This window comes from Rhinolophus sinicus, linkage group LG15, assembly GCF_036562045.2.
Source record: "Rhinolophus sinicus isolate RSC01 linkage group LG15, ASM3656204v1, whole genome shotgun sequence".
Classification (NCBI taxonomy): Eukaryota; Metazoa; Chordata; class Mammalia; order Chiroptera; family Rhinolophidae; genus Rhinolophus; species Rhinolophus sinicus.
The window spans coordinates 9,385,538-9,407,544 of NC_133764.1; the positions used below are offsets into that span (position 1 = coordinate 9,385,538).

The following is a 22,007-nucleotide window of genomic DNA, read 5'->3' on the forward strand; positions in this document are numbered from 1 at the left end:
TCCTGGTGACAATCGGCTCCACTCCGCATGGCAACACAACATGTTCCTAATGACTGGATTGTTTATTTAATAAAGAAATCACAACCATTTGGAGGTTTAAATATAGCCTCTCAGAAACCCAGTGAGCTCAGCTCCTGATGGCTGCGTGGCGCTGGCAGTGGCCCAGTCTCTGCACCGCACAAAGCCATCAGCGATGGCTCGGAAGAAACTCTTGAGTTTCATTAACCCTGTTGTCTTTCCTTGTGCGTCTCCTCTTGGCTTTGACTAGAAGTGCCTGGTTCTATGAAAAGGCAACAACTCTACCTAAACCAGGTTCTGAATCAGATGGGGATGTTCAAAGGTGCATCCTGCCCCGCTGCTGAATTTTGGGCACGTGGGAAGACACCTCTTAGCCCTGGCCCCTGCAGTCCCCCTGCCTGGAGCCCCAAGAGGTGGCAAGGATGGATCCCAAGGATGGTTCTTGGGGCCTGAAATACAGCTTGCCCCATTTGAGAGCCTTTTAGTTTAAAATCGAGTTCAGAGCCAGCAAAGCCCTAGGACTCCAAGCCCTTGGGACTTCCCTTTTCTTGATTTTTGTTTTGTTTTGTTTTTTGTTGGGTTTTTTTGTTTTTGTTTTTTTTTGTAGTTGGAGCTCTGTCTTAGGTTTTGTGAAAAACCTCGGGCTCTGTCTTGCTGGGGAGTTCTTAGACCAGAATCCATATTCTCAAGTGGACTGAAGACCCTCCATCCTTCTTTCTCCCCACATGCCCACCACCCATAACTCAGACCACCCGTAAAGACTGGGAGACAAAGAACAGTGTACAAGAGTTTATTTAATTGATATCTGAATTTAGTTCTATCATGTGGGGCCCATGTTACAAGTTCCATCTGGGTCCATTACAATTCTAACCCCCCTCCAAAAAAAGAAAGAAAAGAAAAACCTTTTAAAAAAAGAAAATCCACAACTTTTCCCATGTCATTAAATATATTCATATATAATAACCATAATATATTAGTATGCATTGGAAAGGAACACTGACCCAAACAATATGTCATGGTCACAACTAAACATTTACAATTCTGAGTGAACAGAACTCCAAAACGCAAGAGGGGGTTGAGGAAGGATGGGAAGTGCATCTGGGAGCAGGGATGGGAAGAGATGCCCAAGGACACCAGGAGCGGGGCGTGCTTGGCTTTGGCAGGGGCGAGGCCCCGCACATACACATTTTGATACCCCTAGGGCATGGCATGGCTGCGGCCACGGACCATGGCCCAGTGACCCCATCAATGAGTCTAGTTTGTCCACTCTCAGTCTCTCTCATGGGACGGGATGGGGGCGGCTTCCTTTAAGCGTTGAGACCCTAACATTTGTCATTTTCCTAGAGGGACCATTTCCCAGTCCCTCAGGATCTCCTTGATTTCAGTCTCACTCCAACCTGGGGCAAACCCAAGGAAATCTTGACCCATTTCCTGCATGCTACTCTGGAGGCAGAGTTTCAGGAGGTTGCTAGAGGCTTTGGGGGCAACTCACAGCCTCCTTGGCTTGGACCAAAGGTGACCCTCCCTCCACTTCCTGGAACCTGGGGATGCTCCCTCCTGCCCTGCTTTCTCAGGACAGAAGCCACAGGCTGCAGGCAATCCGGGGGCAGCCCCATAGCTTTTCCCCTTCCCTCCACCCCAATCTGTAGCTTTACTGTGTGTCAGTAAAGCAAGCACTCCACTGCCAGGCCCTAGATCACCCAGCAGGTAAGAAAAAGGACAACTGGGGAATCTGGGTTTTGTTTTTGTTTTTGTTTTGTTTTTTAAAGACTAATCTGGTATGTTTTTCTTCAAACACCTACATATCACAATTCTGGTTAATACACTCTTCAAAATCAATATCTAGTTCCATTTTACATCCCTTCCTAACTGTACAAAACGGCACACCTCAATTCCTATTTCCATCTCCTCCCCGGGGACTGGGGGTGGAAGAGGGTGCTTTCCCAAGGAGGGGTCCTCACTGCTGAAGTTGGTGGCTGGGTTCAAAGGAGCAGAAGGCTGGGTCCTGGCTGGGTTGGTGAGATGGGGAAGGCAACCTGTGATGACTGAACTCTCAACTGGCTGACGTGGCCACCCTGACACATTTACCAGGGGCCAGGCCACGGGGTAGACTGGATGGCCTTTGACCTCGGGATGCTGAGCAGGAGGACGAGGCTGGAGGCTGGTTGAATTTAAAGCAAGCGACATTACTGCGTGGCAAGCTGCTGCCTCCAGAGCTGGGGGGCCTCGGAGATCACCAGTGCTGGCCCCTTGTGGACCTGGGGTGAGACTCACACGCAGGGTAAGAGGTGTTGGGCCACGATGGCCCTTCTGGGCTGGGCAGGGAAGTCAGACTCGTGTCAATGGAAGCAGGACACATGCCTGAGCAGTGAGTGCCATCCAAGGGCTGGAAGCAAAAGGCCAAGGCCTCCGACGTGCTGCTGCTGCTCAGCAAACCACACGGGGAGTCAGAGGAGGGCTGACGACTGCTGGGAGACAGGTCCCTACGCTCCCAGCCTTGGGCCTGGATTCAGGGAAGACAAATACCTCTTCCCAGGGCCATTCTGTCCTCTCCCTGCCCATCTCTGCCTTTCTGTTCTGGAATCCCTCCAAACACCCCGGCCAGCCAAACATCCTTTCTATTACATCTTAGATCAGCCAAGGCCTGCCTTCCGGTACCTGGGGCTTCCAGGGGCTGCCCCACGGTGAGTTAACAACAGGCCTCACTCAACCACTCTTGTTCCACCTCTAATGATGTTATTGTACCCACCCCCTCCCCCCCAACACACACTTCTATTCTTCAGGCCAACGGCGGTAACCGGAGCCAGTGTCTCAGTGGCAATACCCCTACGAGCACCCCTTCACCGCCTGCTACAGGAACTGAGTGGGTAGGCGACAGACCTCGCATGCAATGAGCGAGGAGCAGCACGGCCTGTGCTCAGAAAGCCTGGCTTTGGAGTGTGACTCCAGTTCTGCCACTTATTTGCCTGGTGACCATGGGCACATGTGCTTCAGTTTCCTCGCTGGTGAGAGTGGGGGTGAGAATCCCTGTTTCACAGGGGTGTCATGAGGATAACAGGAGATCACGTGAGTAAAGTGCGAGGCACAGAGCAGGTGCTCACTGACAGCCGTGATGCAGGCCGAATCAGAGAAGGCAGAGGGAAGCCAGACCACGGGGGCCACACTTCATAGTTAGTGTGACTCTTCTGAGCAGCCAGACTCTGGTGGGAAATGAAACCCAACTTCCTGACTGAGAAGGGAGCCGGGTCTCCATCTCAGTGTGCCGGGTGTGAGGACATGGGCCAGAGGCCTCTGGGCAGCGCAGAGAGCTCAGAAGGCAGGGAGGCGAGGCAGTAGGCCCCTGGGCACAGGAATGGACCCTGTGTTACGCAATCAGACCCAAAGGTCTGGGGCTGCCTGCTTAGGAACAGTCTCTCTAGGAAGCTTTGGAAAGGGGGTCTGGCCATACCCTATGGCATTGGAGGCCTCCACAAACGGGGCAGCTAGAACCGTGTGGGTGAGGTGCTGCCCAGGCTAAATCAAGACATCTGCAGGGGTCAGCCCCAGGGTGGGGACAGCTGCAGCAGGCTTTCTTGGCCTAGCAGCCTCTGTCCCTTCCCTTGGGGAGCCAGGAATTAGGGCAGCAACAGGAAGTGGTCATGGCTTCCTTGGTATCCAGGAACCTGCTCATTTCTGTCCCTGCCTGCCCATGGCTTGGGCACTCTGGCTCCTTACTGGGCCAGCAAACCCGAGTCCTGACTCCAGCAAGCCCCTTCCCCCAGCCAGGCCTAAGCACCTTTGCAGCTTGCATTCCATGCCCATCCAGGCCGTTCCCAGCTGTTGACACTGCTGAGGGGCCTTGTGGGAGCTGATGTCATTACACAAATAGTGTCACTGCCATAAACCCAGCTAGTGCCCCTTTCCCCTCCCCTGGAAAATGTCATAAAGAGGCCGGTTCCAAGTTTCCAAAAAGGAAACTCTCTGGGAGGTTTTGCCTTCGCAGAGCCTCCTCCAACAGGCAGCTCCAGTATGAGGCAGTGACCACCCGGCTGGGGCTTCTCAGGGGTGTCCTTGGGTCCACTGCCCTCTGCATGGGCCAGAATCCTGGGCCTGCACAGAATCCCCAGCTGGGCAGGGGCAGGCGCTTCCGCTTCTCTGGCTCCACAGATTGTAAATCCCTCACCCCACCCAGGAGGACCAATTCAGCAGGTGGCAATGGAGCTCACAGCCTGCATGGGGAATGCTGGTTGCACAGGCTGCTTCTGCCATCCCTAAAGGCCTGCCCAGCCCCTTCAGATGGGGCCCAAGTTGTCCCAGATAGGGGTCCTGTGACAAAGAAGAGCCAGGGGAAAAGGGAGGGGATTTTCGGTCTTCTGTTTGGGGTGGTGGTTTGGCCGGGCTCGCTTGGCCCCCTGCCCAACTGCGGGCCTGAGAATTCACAGTTCTCCTCACGTCCCCTTCTCTCTATAACCATCCACTGGCCGCCGCAGGTGCGGCCCCAATTGCACGGCTCTGCGCCAGTCCTTCGGGCCCAGGTCAAGCTGCCCTGCCCCCGCCACGGCGACCCCGCCGGGCCCTAGGGAAGCCGGTCCCTGCTCTGGAAGGAGCCCGTGAGGTAGCTAAGTCTCGTCCTCATTTCTTCAGGGCCCGGCCTGCTGCGTACCCCTCCCCGCGCGCGCGCACGGCTCCCGCCCGGGGCGCGCAGAGTGGGGGCAGAGGTGGGGCCACCAGGGGAGGGGCCGCCGAGGGCCCCGCCCCCGCGCCGGCTGCGACCCCACCCCCACCCTCCCCCCACCTGGGAAAGCCCTTACGGGCCAAGTCCACGCCGCTGCGGTGGCGCGCCCCCTGCTCTAGCTCGCCTGGCCCGCGCCCCGCCCGCCTGCCCGGCGCCCGGCGCGCCGCTGCCTCCACGCTAGGCCTTCTTGCACTTGCCCTTCTTCTCGCGCTGCTGGAACTTGCGCAGTCGCCGCGCCCACGTGTCCCGCCACTGGATCACCAGGCTGCTCTTGTCTGCCACGATGCCGCTCTGGTCCGGCGAGTCCTCCGCGTTGCCCAGCAGCAGGTACTTTTTGAGGGGCTTGATTCTGGGGCATTTGCAGGCGATGTCCCGCGAGCGGATCCACAGGCTCTGATCACCGCGCCGGATGCGGCTTGTGCCCTGCTTGTACACGGAGATGATGTTCACCGTGAACTTCCACCAGTCCCCCGCCTTGTCTGCCTTCAAGATGTGGATCTGGACAGCTGCAAGGAAGCACAGACAGGCAGTGGGCCACAAGACGGGGAGTGACGCCTGCGTCCCCAGCTCCTGTGGCCAGGTCAGCCCTGCCTGCCCCCACCCACTCCAAGGCTGAGGATAGGGCAGCCTATTTGATGGAGAAGGAAATGAGACTCAGAGCTGGGAAGTGACTGCACAGGGTACCCCACTGGGGAGTGGATGGATAGTGGCAAAGCAGAACCTGGGACCTCACCTGCTGATAAAAGGGACAGGGCCACCGCTTCAAGAAGCCTTACCTCATGCCTATTTTGAAGATGCCACCCAGCACCTTTGGAGACAAGCCCCGTCTTAGGATCCAAGAAGGCCAGAAGAAGCCTACAGGAACTGCCCTCCCACGCCCCCCCCAACACTCTGGGTAGAGTCCATCTGCCCAGAGCAGGTGGCCTCATAGGAGTGCAGGCTACTCCTCACAGGGCTGGGGGGGAGGGGATTCCTCAGGTGGACCCCCAGGCATTTCCAAAGGCCCCAGTCACTTAACACCAAACCTCATGACACCTCCAGACACACCACCTTTGCTCTTGACCCCATCTCAGAAAACCATAATGGGATCTCAGTGCCTGGGTACCCTGCACCCTGAACCTGCCCTTCAAGGTGGCCACAGAGTCCAGGATCCTCATACTGGCCACCTCCCATCCCTGCCAGGCTGATTCCCACCCTTCCTCCCCTCTCAAACTCCCAGGCCATTCCCCTTCTTCCCAATTCTCTGCTATCATTTCATCTAGTATAGGGGTTCTCACACTGGAGCATGCATCCGACTCCCCTGGAGGGCTTATAAAAATACGAGTTTCTAATTCAGTAGATCTAGGGTAGGGCCCCAGAACATGCACTTCACATATTCCCAAGTGCTGCTGAGGCTGTGATCCAGGGAACACTTGGAGAATCAGTGCCCTCTAGTAAATGTTACCAAATGTTATTTCCGCAGGATATTAAGAAGTACTTTAAAAATAGGAGGAAATGATTTTTTAAGAAGTGGGGAGACCTTGCTCAAATATATTTGTGAAATACTGGGTTAAACAAAGTCAGGAGATTTCTTTACTGTAGGACTTTTCAGAGCTTTTAATCTACGAAATATGTGTGTGTGCAGGTGCACGTGTGTGTGCGGCATGCACGCATGCGTGTTGGCTTCCCAAACAACCCTGACTGCAGAGCCTTTTCTTTGGTGCATTTCAGGTCACCAGAGCCCCATGGGGCCTACTTGGGAAACTTCTAGTAGGGGAACACATATTCATTCCCCCCAGTCCGGGGGATAAATGGAGAGGCCTCTGCCACAATGACCTCCATGCAAGGCCTCAGACCCTAGCCTACTAGGATCCGGGAGGGCTAGAGGAAGTCTATAGGAACGGCAGTCTATAGGAACCACACCCCCAGCACACTGGGCCACGTCCATCTGCCCAGGGCCACCCCATCCCCTTGGTCAGAACAGGGCTCCTTCCCCTTGCTGAACCCACCCAGCACACCCTGTACCCTTCACTCTTGGGCTGGACTAAAGATCACCCTGGCAGCTGAGTGGCCTCGAGCTCTCCTGAGAAAGGAGCAGTAGCCGGTCGCTCCAGATTACAGGTGAAGACAATGAGTCACCAGCAGGCCCAGGGGCTCCAGCAGCCACGAGGACATGTCCCCAGGGAATACCTAGTGGTCATCACCTGCCCACTTATAGCACCAGGCACAGGGCCCTCCCTGCTCCCCTTCTGTGCCAGGGTGGTGGGGAGGGGCAGGGGAGACTGGGCCCAGGGGAGCATCAAACGCCATCCAACTCATCCGTCTGGGCTGAGGGAAGTGGCAGATTTTCCCATATTTTCATTTCAGCTGTTCCTGGGCATCCTGAACTTTGCACTCCAGTCTGAGGGCTCCAAAGAATGGCTGCCATGGCAACCGTTTCCATGTTTTTGTCACCAAGGGACTCAACACTCAGTGTGAACTCTGATGGGGGGTGGGGAGCCCTCCAGCCCAGAGAAGTGGCTGGGCCATGTATGTTTGACTGAGCAGACGGAGGTCACCGTGGCAACTGAGCGCCCCTTAGCTAAGAAAGGGGGAGCCACCTCCGGCTTCCCTGAGAGCCCCTGTTTCCTCTCCTCAGGACTGAGCTGAATACAGAATGAGCCTCCCTCAGGATGTGGCTGTTTCCCTGCATGGGACCTCAGACCCTGGCCCAGCCACAGTGTGTCCCCCAGCTAGAGTGGGCAGGGGTGGCCCAGCGAGGATGCTGCAAAAGATGCCTCTGGCTGGGGCCCCTGGAGAATGCAGCTTTGATCCTAGGCACTGAGCATCTATGGATGTTATGGGCTGAATTGAGACCCCCAAAATGCATAGGTTGAAGTCCTAATTCCCAGTACTTGAGAATATGACAGTAGCTGGAGATAGAGCCTTTAAAGTGGTAATTAAATTAAGATGAAGTTATTAGGGTGGCCTTTAATCCAATATGACTGGTATGTATCCTCATATGGAGAGTAGATCAGGACACAGACACACACAGAGGAACAATTATGTGAAGACACAGTGAGAATGTGACATCTGCAAGCCAAGGAGAGAAACCTCAGAAGAAACCAATGCTGCCTTCACCTTGATCTAGTAATTCCAACATCCAGAACTATGAAAAAATAAATGTCTGTTGTTTAAGCACCCCTGTCTGTGATGCTTTGTTTCAGCAGCCCTAGAAAACTAATACAGTTGGAATCAGTTACTCGAGATGTTAGGCCCGGCTCAGGGCCAGGTGGGAGGCAGACCTGCGGAGGGCCCCCCGCCGTGCTGAGAAGAGCTGGCTGAACAAGGTCAGGCTTTGGGCTGGCCCTCCAGGTTCTCAGGGGCCCTTCTTACCCCCTGGACTTTCAAGAACATGACCCTTCACAGCAGGAGGACTCAACCCCTGCCTCACCTTCCCTATTCTGGAGCAACCCCCTTCCCTCAAGGAATGTCCTGGAACACCAGGATTGGCATCCAAAACAGCCCCCACACCACTTCCCCAAGCATGGCCTGAAGGGGACCCGCTTAACACTGAGGACACAGCCCAGAGGGGTACCCTCCCCTGGACACCTTGCTGTTCTAGAGAATCCAAGGGTCAAAGCAGGGGACACTAGTCAGTTGGGACAAAGCCCTGGCCTTGTCCTCCTACCACCCCAGCAGCTCCCAGCAGCTCCGTGGCCATGAGATGAGACAGCACAGGCCCTGGGGGCAGGGGTAGGGGAGGGTGGTGGTAGGATTCGTGTGATTATGCTGGAAAAAAATCCACATTTCCGCTGCCCTTGGCAACGCCTCTGCACATTACACAGCCCACCAAGTATGAGCTGCACACGCAGTGCACGGGCCAAGTCCCCGCAGTGCACATACAGCTGAAAATATTCAAAATACACATTGAAACAGTGACCTCAGGCAGAGCTGCTCAGCACGCTCCAGGCGCGCTCAGCATGCACCGCGCCGGGACTGCCGCCACCTCTGACAGCCCACTGCTGGGAGCCAGGAGTGACCACGGTCTCCTGGGAGCCGTGCATCACCCAACCGGGGCTGGGCACAGTGGCTGCGGGCAGTTCCGCCCATCCCAGGACCATGGCCCCCCAGTGCGGGCCCCTTACACTCACACAACACTCACTCCAGGCCAATTAGTCTCGGACCTCCGGACGCCTAAGCCCCCACTGTCCTCACACTGATGTCATCCTACAGAGATCTCAATGAGGCCAGAACGTGGGGCTCTGGTAATGATCCCCCACCCCATATTCAGAAATGAGGGAGATGAGAGGACACTCAGGAAGGCCAATCGTGAGATCGGACCAGGGTGATAAGAGGCGCACTGAGGCTCCTTAAATTAGAGACTGGTCTACAGGAAGAGGGTCCCAGTGCAAAGTCAGGGTCGACATCTCTGAAGTGGAGACAAGGGAGTGGCTGAGGTAGACGCTGGCCAGGAAGGTGCCCTTGGCCCCCAGCCTGCTAGCTGCACGGGAGCTGCTGTGCTTGTTCCACAGGGCTCTGCTCTCGGTGCAGACAAAAGCAGGCATCAGGGGGAGGGAACTGGAGCCCACGAGGTGGGATGGGTGAGGCTGGCTCCAGAAAGCCCAACAGAGCTGTGGCAACCAGGGCTGCCCCCCCAGCAAGCTGTGGAGGAAGTGTGTCCGCAGGATGGAGCAGACACACACAGAAAAGCAAGGAGAGGTTCCAGAGAGCAAGGTCTCCAGGTCCCAGGAGCCAGGCTGCACTTTGTCTCCGGGCCTTGGAGTCCCTGGGCTGCCGTTATCCGGGCAGCAAACGCTTCTTTCCTGAAGCGAGCTGTTAGCAAGACTGCAGGCAGGCCGAGACAGCAGCTGCCCCCCGCAGTAATTCCTGGGTTCACAGGAAGGCTTTTCATGCAAGGAAGCCTTCTAAGCCCCTAGCAGGGCTGTGAGGACTGACTCCGCTGCTCTAACTCAAGCCTGCCGCTCTGGCAGGCAGGGGCAAGTGCCTCTCTGTCCCTGGGCAGAAGCCTGTGCCTGGCTCTAGAGGGATGGCTGTGACTCCAAAGAAGAGAGAAGGGGACTGAGGGCCAGGTCCATGGAGGCCAGAGTGAGCAAGAACAGCCTGTGCCAACCTTGGACTGGTTCTGGCCGAGGGGCAGGGGGCTCAACGGCAGGTCCTGGGCAGACTGGGGGTCCTCGGCTGCTGTTCGCTCATCTCTGACAGGGGTCCTTCCATAGGACCGGACCTCTGGCCATCCTTCCCAGGGCGTCTCCACCTCTACAGAGTCCCAAGGTTGGGAAATTATCAGGCCATCAAAGGCGACTTGAGAAGTGGGAAGCGCCAGGTCCCATCCCACACTCGGATTCCTCCGAAGGGCGATGTGCTGCCCCCATGGCAGCTCTGACCTCTGTCCACTGCCCCGTTCATTCCAAGCCTGTCATCCTTCCTCCCCAGTGCCAGCCCTGGCCCAGGAGACCTGGACTCTGTCATCTCTAGGCCCTCTGAGGACTCAGCATTGCCACCACCTTGGACAGTTAGTGGCAGGAGGCAGGTCCCAGCTGGAATCAAAGCCCAACCTGCTGGGCTGGGCCAGGGGGAGTGGCCTTGGCATAGGCGGGGTGACGGGGTGGGGGATGGGGGTGCCAGCTGTCGTCCTATCCCCACAAGCCCTGAGCGCTGGGACACCTCTGCAGGGAGGCTCCCTGCCTCCTGGAGGTCTCCTAGATTTATGGGCTGCTCAGGGTGGGCCTCCAGGGGCTTCCCAGCAGCTGCCCCTCCCAAGGAGGCTTGGGTGGTCAGCCCCTGCCTCCCCCCGTCCAGCCATACCTTCCTGTTGGGCCAGTCCAGCTAGGGAAAGAAGGTTTGTCACCCATCTGCCTCAGAGACAGCAGCCAGGATGAATGGGGGGAGGACACTAACCCCACAGAAACCATTAAAACCATGCAGCTCCATAAATCTCCCAGCATAGAAAGCGTGTCATGAGTTGCAGCTGCTTTCATAAAATGCAGCTCTGACCACATGTTTCCCAGTCCCCTGTGAAGGTAGAAACCGCTGTGCGGGGCCAGGTCCTGTTCTCAGGGAAGACAACCTGCCTCATGGCTGGGCGAGCACATGGAGTGAGAATGCCGAGCTGGGGTGCAGGGTGGCAGGGCAGTGCCAACACACCCAAGACAGAGTGTCACGGCAGCCCCTGCGCAGTTTTTATTACATGAGGTAAAGGGCTGGAGGTTCGCTGTGGCCAGGCCAGGCCACCAGCCACAGCCTACCTCTCCCCTCTGCTCCCACCCCGCCAGGAATCCCAGGGTTGCCAACCCCTACCACACCCCCAAAACCCCACCTCAGAACTTGAATAAGGTGGGGACACACAACTTAGGGCTGGCTAAAGGTTTCCCCGCTTTCATCCTCAGTCAAAGAAGGAATGGTATGTCCATGCCCCCTCTCGGGGAACCAACAGCACTGGGGAGGCTGCCTCAGTTTCCCATGCCAGGTCTTGGTGCTTAGTCTCTGTTCTTGGGAAGGGAGAGGGGTTAGGTGCCGGAGACCATGAGATTGCATGGGGATCCCCAGAGTAAGGGACATCAGGAGATCTGGGAATGGGAGAGCCAAACTCAGGAAGACATCAGCCCTGTTCCCTGGGAGATGGTCATGGTCTGGCCACCTACACTCTCAGCTTGAAAGCGAGAAGAAATCGGGGGACTGGCCACCCTGTCTTGCAAGAGGCTCAGTAGGAGAGTGGACCTGGGCCCTGTCCTGCCCCAGCTGGGAGCCCTCATCCCTGGGGCTGGTGCCTCCCACAAAGCAGCCCAAAGGAGGGAACGCCCACCGCCCAGGAAAGACACCTCAGGCTGCCTCCCTTTCCTAGTCAGGAGGAACTGAAACAGCCTGGCGGACTCCTAATTCAGTTCTTGTCCCCCCACCCACCACGGGCATGGCCAGAGCTGCCAGAGTGTCATCCTGGAGGATGGCTGAGGCTCCCCTTTCTGGACAGCTTAACACAGCCTCATGACTGCGGGATGGCTGTGACTCCAAGAGGCGAGAAGGGAACGTAGGGCAAGGTCCACTGAGGCCAGAGTCAGCAAGAACAGCCTGTGCCAACAGTGGACTGGTTCTGAGATGTGCCGCTACTCACACCTGCCTCCCCAGGCTGGCTGGAGCAGTGTAACATGCCCCCCACCCCAGATCCCACAGCACACACACACAGGGCAATAGTGAGGGCAGGGCCGGCTGCTGTGCCCCTGGGGACCACCCAGCTGGGAAGGTCAAGCAATGAGTGCACACACACCCCCACCCACCATCAGTGGAGTCATAGACTCTGGAGGAGAAGGTGAGGGGCCCAGCATCCCCAGTGCGGCCTTGGTCCACGCACATCATCCCCAGACCCTCAGGGACCCTCGGGCTCCTGAACTCACACAAAGTCTGGTGCAGAGGGCACTGTGGCGGCAAAGTTATACCCACTCCACAGTGGGAGTGTGGCCCATCTGAGAGCACCCCCAAACAACAGTCCTGTCCACAATCCATTTCCTCAGCAATGCTGAGGCCTCCAGCGAGCCCCTCTGCAGGAATGAAGAGCAGCTCCTCCTCCCCAGCTGGGCTTCCAGCCTGCTCCCAGGACACCATGCGTGGAGCCCTGTCCAAGGAGGGGTGGGTTACTTGTTTGCCCTCTGAATACCTCCCTCAGCTCTAGCTTTAAGAGTCAAACCAGGGCCAGCCCGGTGGCTCAGACGGTTGGAACTCCGTGCTCCTAACGCTGAAGGCTGCCAGTTCAATTCCCACATGGGCCAGTGGGCTCTCAACCACAAGGTTGCCAGTTCAATGCCTTGAGTTCCGCAAGGGATGATGGGCTGCGCCCCCTGCAACTAACAACGGCAACTGGACCTGGAGCTGAGCTGCGGCCTCCACAACTAAGACTGAAAGGACAACTGACTTGGAAAAAATCCTGGAAGTACACACTGTTCCCCAATAAAGTCCTGTTCCCCTTCCCCAATAAAAGCTTTAAAAAAAAGAGTCAAATCACCCCCAAAGGATGGAACTGCCTCTCCAAGGAGACCCAAAGAAAGGGCCTCAGGCCCAGAAACAGGAACCAAAGCAGGATTCAGACCAGCCAGCAGAGCCCTGCTGGGGAAGGCCACAGCCCGACACATTCACCATTCACCTGGGGGGGATCAATTTAGGTACCGAATACTTGAAAAGGTATTCCTGACCTTACACCACCCTTCTGCAGTTCCAGCAGGCTGCTCGGGTGAGGTGGCTGAGCCCACCTTGCATGTCCCATCTCAGGCCTGAGCCCCGCACACACAGGTGGGGCTGGCAGGTGACAGGTGTGTGAAGATTGCAGGTAGGTCTTGTGGAGGAAGCCTCGGGGACAGCAACGGCAGTGCTGGGGTCCTCGGTGCCAAAACACTAGTCCCAGGGGCAGGGGGCATCGGGACCCACAAGATCCACCTCACTGGGAAAAATGCCCATCTGAGCCTAGCATGGATGGGAAAAGTGCTATGAGTCCAGAGACAGGTCCCTGGGGAGCGGGGAGCAGGTAAGTGTTGCCTGTCTGTCGGTGAAGCATGACCCGTGCCCCAGCCCCGACTACAGCACCTCTCCGGGCCCTTAGGCCAGATCACCACCTCCCCCAGCCCCATGCTGCACCTCACTGTCCCAATCTGTGAAATGGGAGGAGATACCTTTCATTAGATGGTTTTTGTGGCCCTTAGAGCTTTCCCTACCCCACCTTTCCTAAAAAATAAGATGTTCAAAATGGCATGAGGAACAGGCAAAAGCTCCAGGGAGGGGGACAGATGAGGGCCCAGAGCTGCCAGACCCCCAGGGCAGGCCTCTCTAGAGGGCAGTGCTGGGAGGCCCAATTCTGGGCTCCCCTGTCTGTGGGGAGAAGAGTCGCTATTCTGGGAAGGACTGTAGTGCACCCCACCCACCTATGGCAGGAGGGCCCCATCAGTGCAGCACCCTGTGGGATCAGGGGCTTTTATGTCGAACTGTCACTGGGGCCCACCAGCCCTCCCTGCCCAACCTGGTGGTCACTCGCATTCCGCGACCCTAGGCTGACTCATGAGGACCCAACTCCACATCTGGCCTCCATATGGGGCTGGCCCTCCCAGGGGTGGAGGGGAGGGCACATCTGGCTGGGAAATTGGAGGATCCCCAGGGGGCCAGTGACCCCCAGGGAAGGGTCAGTGAGCCTCTGCAACACTACGCCATGCACTGCTGCTGCTCTGTGTCTTGCTCCCTGGAGCTCGGGGCAATGCTGGAGGGTGGGGGCTAGCCTCTCCCAGCCACCACCACCAACTGCCTCCCAGCCTCAGCCAGGACCCTGCCACCCGCCTGGCTCCCCAGGCAGCCCTCCCTTCGGGGGACATCCCACAGGGCGCTCCTCTAACATGTTAGTTACACCCAAGCCCCAAAGTCACAGCGTGCTGTAGACACAGAAACTTGGTCCCTAAAACTGAGTCGATAATCACCCGCTTCTCTGCCCTTGAAGGGATTGATCCTGATCAGAAATAGCTATTGACCCCAAGGTCAAGAAAAGGAAGGGGAGGAGGTGTAATGAGGGCAAGAAACCATCATTTGCTGAGAGGCCCCATGTCCCTGGGCCTCATTGGGAAAAGAGAGGTCTGAATGTGAGACTGTCCCCATCACAAGAGCCGGGCAAGACCCAGGCATCAGCTGCCATCCCCACCAGCACCACACCCTCCAGCCCATGCCAGCTCCACGGTAACCACCACATCCACCACCACTGCTGGCTTGGTGTCCCCAGCCTCCATCGTGGATCTGCCCATGACCTTTCTCCGCCCACGGCCATGCCCCTCACCAGAACGGTCGTGCCAGTCCTACCTCTGCCACCATCACTGACATCCCTGCCACGGTGCCCATCACCTCGGCTCCGTCATCTCCAACAGCCCCCCCACCATCCAGTCACCCCAACACCATGATGACCCCATGGAGATGTTGCTGTGGCCTCCCCTCTGAGGCTTACCCAGAACTGACAGTCAAGGGTACTGTGAAGCTCAGGGCCTTGGCACAGGGGAGGAGAAAGACTTTGACCTTGGAGTCTCTGATCTTGGGCATGTTATTCATCTTGTTGAGTCTTGACATCCCACGGACAGAAACAAATTCCTGCCTCACAGCTGCTTTCGAGGATTCAGTAAGGATGAGAGTGAAGGCTGCGAGGTGCCCGGTCCAGGGCCTGCAGGGGACGGAAGAGTCACCAGCCCAGCAAGGCTCTTCTCTTGGGTTGCCACTGCCCCAAGGGCACCAAGGGGTATTATGCTATAAATTGGAATTCCACTTAGGTTCCCAGGCCCACCTCTGTCACAGAGCCCCCAAGAAAGCACACAACTACACGTACAGCTTAAAAACCCAGCTTCTCCCCACAGGTGCCAACACAACTTCCCCTTAGAGTTGTATCCTCAGAAACAATCCTTGTGGGATCTTAGGAGGAATACTTGAGACAAATCATCTTGTGAAAAGCATTCTGATTTTTCCATCTGGTGGTGCCAAAATGTCTTTCAACAAAAGGGGTGACTAATAAACATTTCTGGGAACGAATACTTTTTCCAAGAACTGGCAAAAGTGAGATGATCTCACCTTTCAGAATGTGAGCTGTCTGTCTTCCCACTGTTTCTGAAACTCAGGGAGAAGGAAGAGGCGGGGGAAGCACCCAGGCCACCTGAGGCGACGGCTCAGGGAGTGGGCAAGAGCCCTGGGAGGTACCATGAGCTAGACTGGCTCTCGGTGGGGTCAGAATGGTTTCTGGACCTGGGCATGGGCATGGCAGCTGAGGCCCACCTTGCCTCTCCTTGGCCCCTGCCCCTGTACCCAGCATCCCACACTTGCTCTTCTCCCATTTCCCCAGCCTATTTCTACTTCTGTGCTTAGAAGCCTTTCTCCCTCTGCCTGGGGTCCCTGCTTTGTCCAGTGAACACTGGCTATTGGGGCTCCCTCCTCCAGGAAGCCCTCCTCCCCACCCTCTGGAGGACAGGCTATGCCCTGCTTATGCCCACCTGAGGCTGGACCCTGGCCACACATCCACCTTCTATGTTCTTATCTGTGTGTCTGCTCCCCTCCTAGACTGTAAGCTCCTTGGAGGCTAAGCCTGTGTCTCCTCCACATCTGTAAGCTTAGCACCCAGAACAGGATGGGGCACTCAATGAATGTGCAAGGAGGGAATGGCTGAGGGCGGGGATGGGTGTGAGCAAACAGGACTTCTTGGGACGTGCACTGCTGTGCTTATATGTGTGTGTGTGGGGGGGGAGGGGTGCCTGTGCACAGCGGCTGTGAGATGAGGGCAGGTAGTGCAAACAGGACGCAGTGAAAACCGGACAGTGGCACCTCCAAAGGAGCACAGGGACAAGATGGAGTAAAGAGGAAGGCAGATATAAAGGGAAAAGGAAAGTCAGGAGGCCGAGGGGCAGGGCCCAGGTCGGGGAGGAGTGGGGCAGGGGCCTTGTGGGGCGGGGTGGGCTGGGAGGCCCCGCCTGGATGAGGTGAGGGCATCCCTGTGGAAGGTCATGGGAGCGGGGAAGTCAGGCCCCCTTCTGCCCCTTACACACCAGGTGAGCAGGGAGGCTACAAGGGAGCGTGTCCCACACCAGCCCAGGTGCCAGCCCCGGTCAGGCCGGGCCTCACATCCCCACATAATAGATGCCTGAGAACAAAGTGTCACTCTGTCATCCTCATCGCCTTGCCTGGCAGAGGTTCTGGAGTCTGGGCCCCCAGTACACGTGCCGCAGAGCAGGCCGCTCCAGCAAAGGTGTTTTCTGCCTGTATCGGAGCGGGCGGATACAGACATTGTGGGGAACACGCACACACTCGCACATGCGCACGCACACACACTGTCATAGAAGCACACTCCCTCGGAGCATTTACACAAAGGACGGGTCCCTCCAAGGCTGGGTTGCCTGAAAAGTTGTCAGGAATTATTAAAACACTTGAAAATAATCAAACTGTTTTCCATGAATGACTGTCCCACATTTAGCTTTCTCACCGACGCTTTTTCAAGCATTTGCAAGGTGAGCTGGATTCCCCTAGAGGGCAACAGAGGACTGAGGTGGCCCCAGGAGAGGTGGGACGGCAGTGGCAGCCTGGCTGTGGACCCCTGCCCTTGGAGACAGTGCCCAGCGTGTGTGGGGCTGTGATGCGTCTTATCTAGATGGCAGTCACGTGCCCTTGAGCACATCTCCATTCGAAGACAAGGACACTGAGGTCCAGGCTCATCAAGGCTCCCTGTCTAAAGTCACAGAGCAAATTAGGAATCCACGTCTCAGATTCTGGGGCCAGTGACCCTTTTGCTGCAGAAGGAAATGGAACAGGCCACTGCTCCGTGTCATGGGGTTTCTCTGGACAGATACGAGAAGCACGGCGGAACTTGGCCTTCAGGCCCTCCCCGACACCAGTTCCTCCGTCCTGCTCAGTGCCCACTCCAACCCTCCCCAGGCTGGGCCCTCTCTCGTTGGTCAATAAGCCCAAGAGAACACAGGTCAGGACCTGCACAATGAAGCCGGCCCCTGGGCCTTCCTCATGCCCCCGCGTCCCCCTGCCTTGTGTCCACTGGCCAGGTCAGTGGAGACCCAAACCTGTGCTCTGCAACAGCATGGCATTAAGACCCTCATGAGCTGGCCTGGCAGGAGGGGCCTGCTCATCACCCAGCAGGGACAGCAAAGCCGAGGTTCTAATTAGCAGCTTCTGGAATATCAGAGTGCCCTGGCTGTAAGGGAAGGAAATGTGTTTCCTAATTGGCTCCCTGCTGGGGTGTCAGTCAGAGAGCTGAGATTATGCAGCACCACCACCCCCAGCCCTCCTTGGCAGTGGCCTGCTCTGGCCAGCCTCACCTCCTCACCCATCCCCAGGCCAGAGCCGGCCTAGTCCTCTTCCTGCTCCTCTTCCCCTGGGCTGGCCCAGGTCTGCCCCTGGTGTGGGAGGGACACCCCTACTCACACTTCAGCCAGGGGTCCAGGGTCCCAACAGGATATAGGGAATATTTTCCACAAGGTCCTACAGCCAAAACCTGGCCCCCCAGCCTCAGAGCCAGGTCTACAGCTGCTGCTGGGCGGGCCTCCTGCTGTGCCCATGGGCCCAGCCCAGAAGCTGTGGGTACCACTCACTCCTTCCTTAACAAGCCTCTCCCTGAGGCCCTGCCTCCCCCCACCTGCGCCCCAAGGTGCTGGGCTCTTGAAGCCACCCCCAGGAGCCCCTGCAACCCCCTTCCTGACTCTTCTTGTCCTGTCTCCTGCCTGAATACACAGGCCTAGATGCTGAGTTGGGTAGGGACGCTCCCCAATTTTTAGGTAACCCCAAGAGTATCAGGGATAGTCCTGGGGACCAGAAACCCCCTAATGTTTGGGGGAATGTGAGGGGCAGTGTCAGTCTGGCCTCGGGGCAATAGGCCGGGGTGGGGCATGGTTAGGAGGACATTAAAGCTGATGGCACAACAGCTTCAGACTTTGTCAGCTCCCTGAGGGGGCTCCCCACTTTCTCTCCTGCACGTGCTGCTCTTTAAGCCTTGCCCGGCAGCAGCAATGGACGACTGGGCAGTGCCTGGCAGTGGGTGTGGGGGCAGGAGCAGGGGTAGTTTTGATGAAGTCTGGAGAGGTGGCCACGTAGACTGTTCCTCGCGCCTCTTGTCCTTGGACAGGTAGGGCCCTGGGGCTAAATGTGATATTGGGGGGAGGCACCCAGGGAAAGACCTGTGGAAGGAGCAGGAGGCTGGGCCTCCGCTGGGCAAGTCACCTCACCGGCTCGGTCAGGGTCCCACCTGTGACAAGAAGGAACGAACTGAAGCCCACCACCATTGACACCTGCTTCAGTCTGGTAATCCATGAGGGAGTCAGGTATGGGGAGGAGGCAAGGGCTGAGTCAGGGAGCAGAGGGCAAATGGAACTCAGAGGCTGTGCCCCACCAATCCCCATCCACAGAGAAGCCCCTGTTGCCAGGGGGGCACCCAGCGGGGGAGGGCTCAGGAAGAGCCTGGGGGCCCCTCAGCGTCTATGAAAAGAGGGCATCAGGCCTCCTTCAGCAGAGAAAAGGGGACCTGCCAGCTGGTGAGTGAGACGGTCAGGAGAGCTCTGAGGGGCCAAAGTATCCCCGGGAACATCAGGGGCGGGAAAGGCAGAATTCCACAGTGAGTCAACTAGAATGGGGTGGAAAATGGGATCCATTTGGGTAACTTTTAAATGAGTCCAATTTCCCCTTTTTTTTTTCACTTGAAGAACAGACCGAAGGCTGCAGGTCAACACCTTACAGAAAGATTGCTCAGCTCTGACCTTCTCCAACTGCTCTCCACAGCGCCTGCTTAAGGATACTTCAAGACTGAAATGAAAACAACCCTTCCCCATGTAAGCCAACTAATCCTTTTCCCTCCACTCTGTTCTGGGCAGGGGACAGGGAGGAGGGGAGGCAGGGCGAGAGGCACAGGGCCAGCCTTTGTGACCCCGGGCTCTCTGGACCTGAGAGGACATCCTGGGCTCGCTCAGCCTCTAGGCCCCCAGCCTGGGAATGTGGGAGACTCCCGAGGCCCTCACGCCCAAGTTCTCATTCCACAGGAGGCCACCTCACAGTTCTCACAGACTCAGATGCCCAGGGCTGGGAGGACGTGGCCCTGCAGGCTGGGGTCACACAAGCTTCATCCAAAACAACTAGGGCCTCTCCTGTGGCTGCCACCCCCGATCAGGAATAGCTCATCCTTTATCTTGAAACCACCTAAGTTTGTTTTCAAAATCAATGTTTGCTTTCCAGTGGGAGCCAGACATTTCTTCACTACCGTGGATGCAAACACTTCAAAGGGGCGTTTGGGAACTTACTGTGGGCCTCAGAGGGTCTGAACAGGCATCTACAAGGCCCGGCCACTTCTGAATTGACACACAAAACCTGCCAGTAGCTCTGGCTTCAACCTGTGGGAGGCCAGACTGCCGGTGCGGAGTGTAGCTGCGTCACTGGGAGTCGGGAGGGGTGTGTGCATGAGCACACACACACAGTAAAATGAGCAAGTTTTAGAAGTTCTCAAAATTCCTTTGGGTTCCTTTGGGCCTCATCATTCATTTCATTCTGCTAAAAGGTCCTAACAACTGTCCTCATTAAAGAAAAAAAAAAATCCTTCTGTTTGGTTCAAACAGCTGCCTCGTTAGCACCCCCACAGGGCCAGGCTTCCAAGGCCAGGCTGCCAGACCCCCTTGGGTGAGGAGGATGGAGCACATGATGGATGGATCTGGATGATGAGCCCGCCTCATCCGGGGGCCCTTCCTTCTCACCCTACTTCTTCCATCTCCACTTCTTTCTTCCTCCCTTCCCACTCAGCTTCCTGCAGACTAGTAAAGGCCGTTCCCTACTGGGAGCCTATTACGCGTCGGGCCTTCTGCTGGGTGCTTCCCATACATACACAGTAGGTGCATCCCCTCCATGTTACACACAAGGAAACTGAGGCTCAAATAAGCAACCGGACTCTCCCCAGGTCCCACAGGAGAAGCATGATCAGGGCAGACCTGGAAAGCTGGGCAGAAAAATTCAGCCAGCCCACTTTCCCAGCTGAAGCCAGAGTGATGCTGGGGTCGGCGGGGCCACTGAGGCCTTGAGTGGGAAATCTGCCTCCGGGGGCCAGCCGGGAGGGGCCAGGTGAGACCAGGCACATGGAGCTGGAATGGGGTGGTGGGCAGAGTGAATGTTGGGGGCTGGGAAGAGGAGGACCAGCCCCAGCCCGAATCAGCCAGGCCCACTGGGTCGGGAGGAGGGCCCCACGGTAGACAGCTCCAGGCCTGGGTTCAGAGCCCCTGGGCCTGTGTCCAGCCTGTTGCTACTTCCTGGCTGGGTGACCACAGCCTCGGCCACCCACGTGGATGCCCCAGTCTCTACAGAGGGGCCTTCCCTCTACCAGTGGATGGCTGGATGATTCCCTCAGGACTTCTGTCTGCGTCTCTCACTCTGAAGTGCCCCGTCAGTGATTTGCACACACCTGCCCATGGGCAGACACGGCTTCCTCTCCTCCTGCAGGCTCCCCAACTGCCTCCCACCCACCATGACCACAGTCAGGCCTTGACCCTGTGTCACATGGTATATGGCCAGTGAAAACACTCTCAGGGACCAGAAACCACAAGGCCAGTTCCTCACCTCCCACAGGACAGGGTTGGCGCATGGAGATTCTTAGCACTGAGGCAGGAAAGGGAAGCTCGACAGAGAAGAGGTACAGGGGTCCACTGTCTGCAGGGTCGGGGAGAACGGGGTGTAATGAGAGTAGAGGAACAGGACATCCTCTTCTCAGTTTAGGGAACTGAGGGCTCAGGTGACACGGAATCTCTGCAGGAGGCTCCCAGGGCTGGAAAAGGCCTGCAGAGATCCCTCTTTGGTGGTATGCAAACTTCAGATGCATCAGAATTACCAGCAAGCAGTGTAAAATGCAGATTTCCCTGATCTACCTCAGCCTCAGGGAATCAACCCTTGGAAGGAAGAAACTTTAGGGATCTGCATTTTAAACAAACCATGGAGATCTCACCCCCTTTCCTGATGCCTGGAGGACCTCACTTTGAGCAACAGAGACTCAGCTTGAATGTCCACAGAATTGATAAGGGCACTGAAGACCAGAGAGGTAAAGTGACTGGTCTGTGGACACACAGCATCTCAGGGCTCAGAGTGAAGACAGAAGCTAGCCTGGGAGTCCCCGCGCCAGGCAGCCCCACTGGCTTGGGTGCCTCCCTGCAGAGCTAGGGGTAAACCCGGCCTTCAGGCCCCATGGCCCCTCATGCCCCTTGCCTCTGAGGGCCAAGGTGGAAGAGATGAGAAATTCCTGGGCGTGGGATCTGTCCAATTTGGCTCCTGTCCAGTCACAGGGACTTCACCAACACCCACTCAGGGCCACTTGTACCTAACCCCAGCCCCTCGCTGGTCACATGGCCCCCTCCTCACCTCCCCAGACAAGGGGACTCTCACGGGTCTCTCACTCACCATAGTCCTTCTTGCAGTACTTTTTCATGTTAATCTTCAGCTTCCCTTTGGAGGCCTTGCAGTAGGAATCACAGTCTGCAGGGGAGGGGAGAGCACAGACAAAACCTAATTAGGATGGCGCTGAATAGGCTGGCAGTGAGCGGGAGACCGCCTCCCTAAATACCCAGAGGCCTGTGATAGCCATGGGCCAGGCCGAGCAGTCTGCCATTCAGGGCAGGCCCAGCTTCTAAAGAAGCACTTGGGACAAAGGGCCCTTGCCTGACCCACGCCCCCTCGGCCTGACGAATCCTTTAGCCGCTGCCTGCAGTCCCCTTGGCCTCTGTGAGGGACTCTGGGAGCTCCCGTATTGTGCCACCCAGGGCTTCTGAGCGCCACACAA

The 22,007-nt window shown here is 57.0% G+C and overlaps 1 protein-coding gene across 5 annotated transcripts in view; it reads right to left on the reverse strand.

Annotated features, from left to right (window-relative positions):
* Positions 1 to 792: 792 nt before the first annotated feature.
* The window catches only part of NTN1 (netrin 1), a 196,876-nt gene continuing 175,661 nt past the window's right edge, over positions 793 to 22,007 (reverse strand). For all 5 annotated transcript variants that reach the window (XM_019755250.2, XM_074319331.1, XM_074319333.1 and 2 more), the window contains exons 6-7: positions 21,629 to 21,703; positions 793 to 5,238 (exon numbers count right to left, since the gene is read on the reverse strand). In XM_019755250.2, coding sequence (XP_019610809.1) covers positions 4,910 to 5,238; positions 21,629 to 21,703 — 404 coding nt within the window. In that variant the 3' untranslated portion in view covers positions 793 to 4,909. The remainder of the gene's footprint in view (positions 5,239 to 21,628; positions 21,704 to 22,007) is intronic.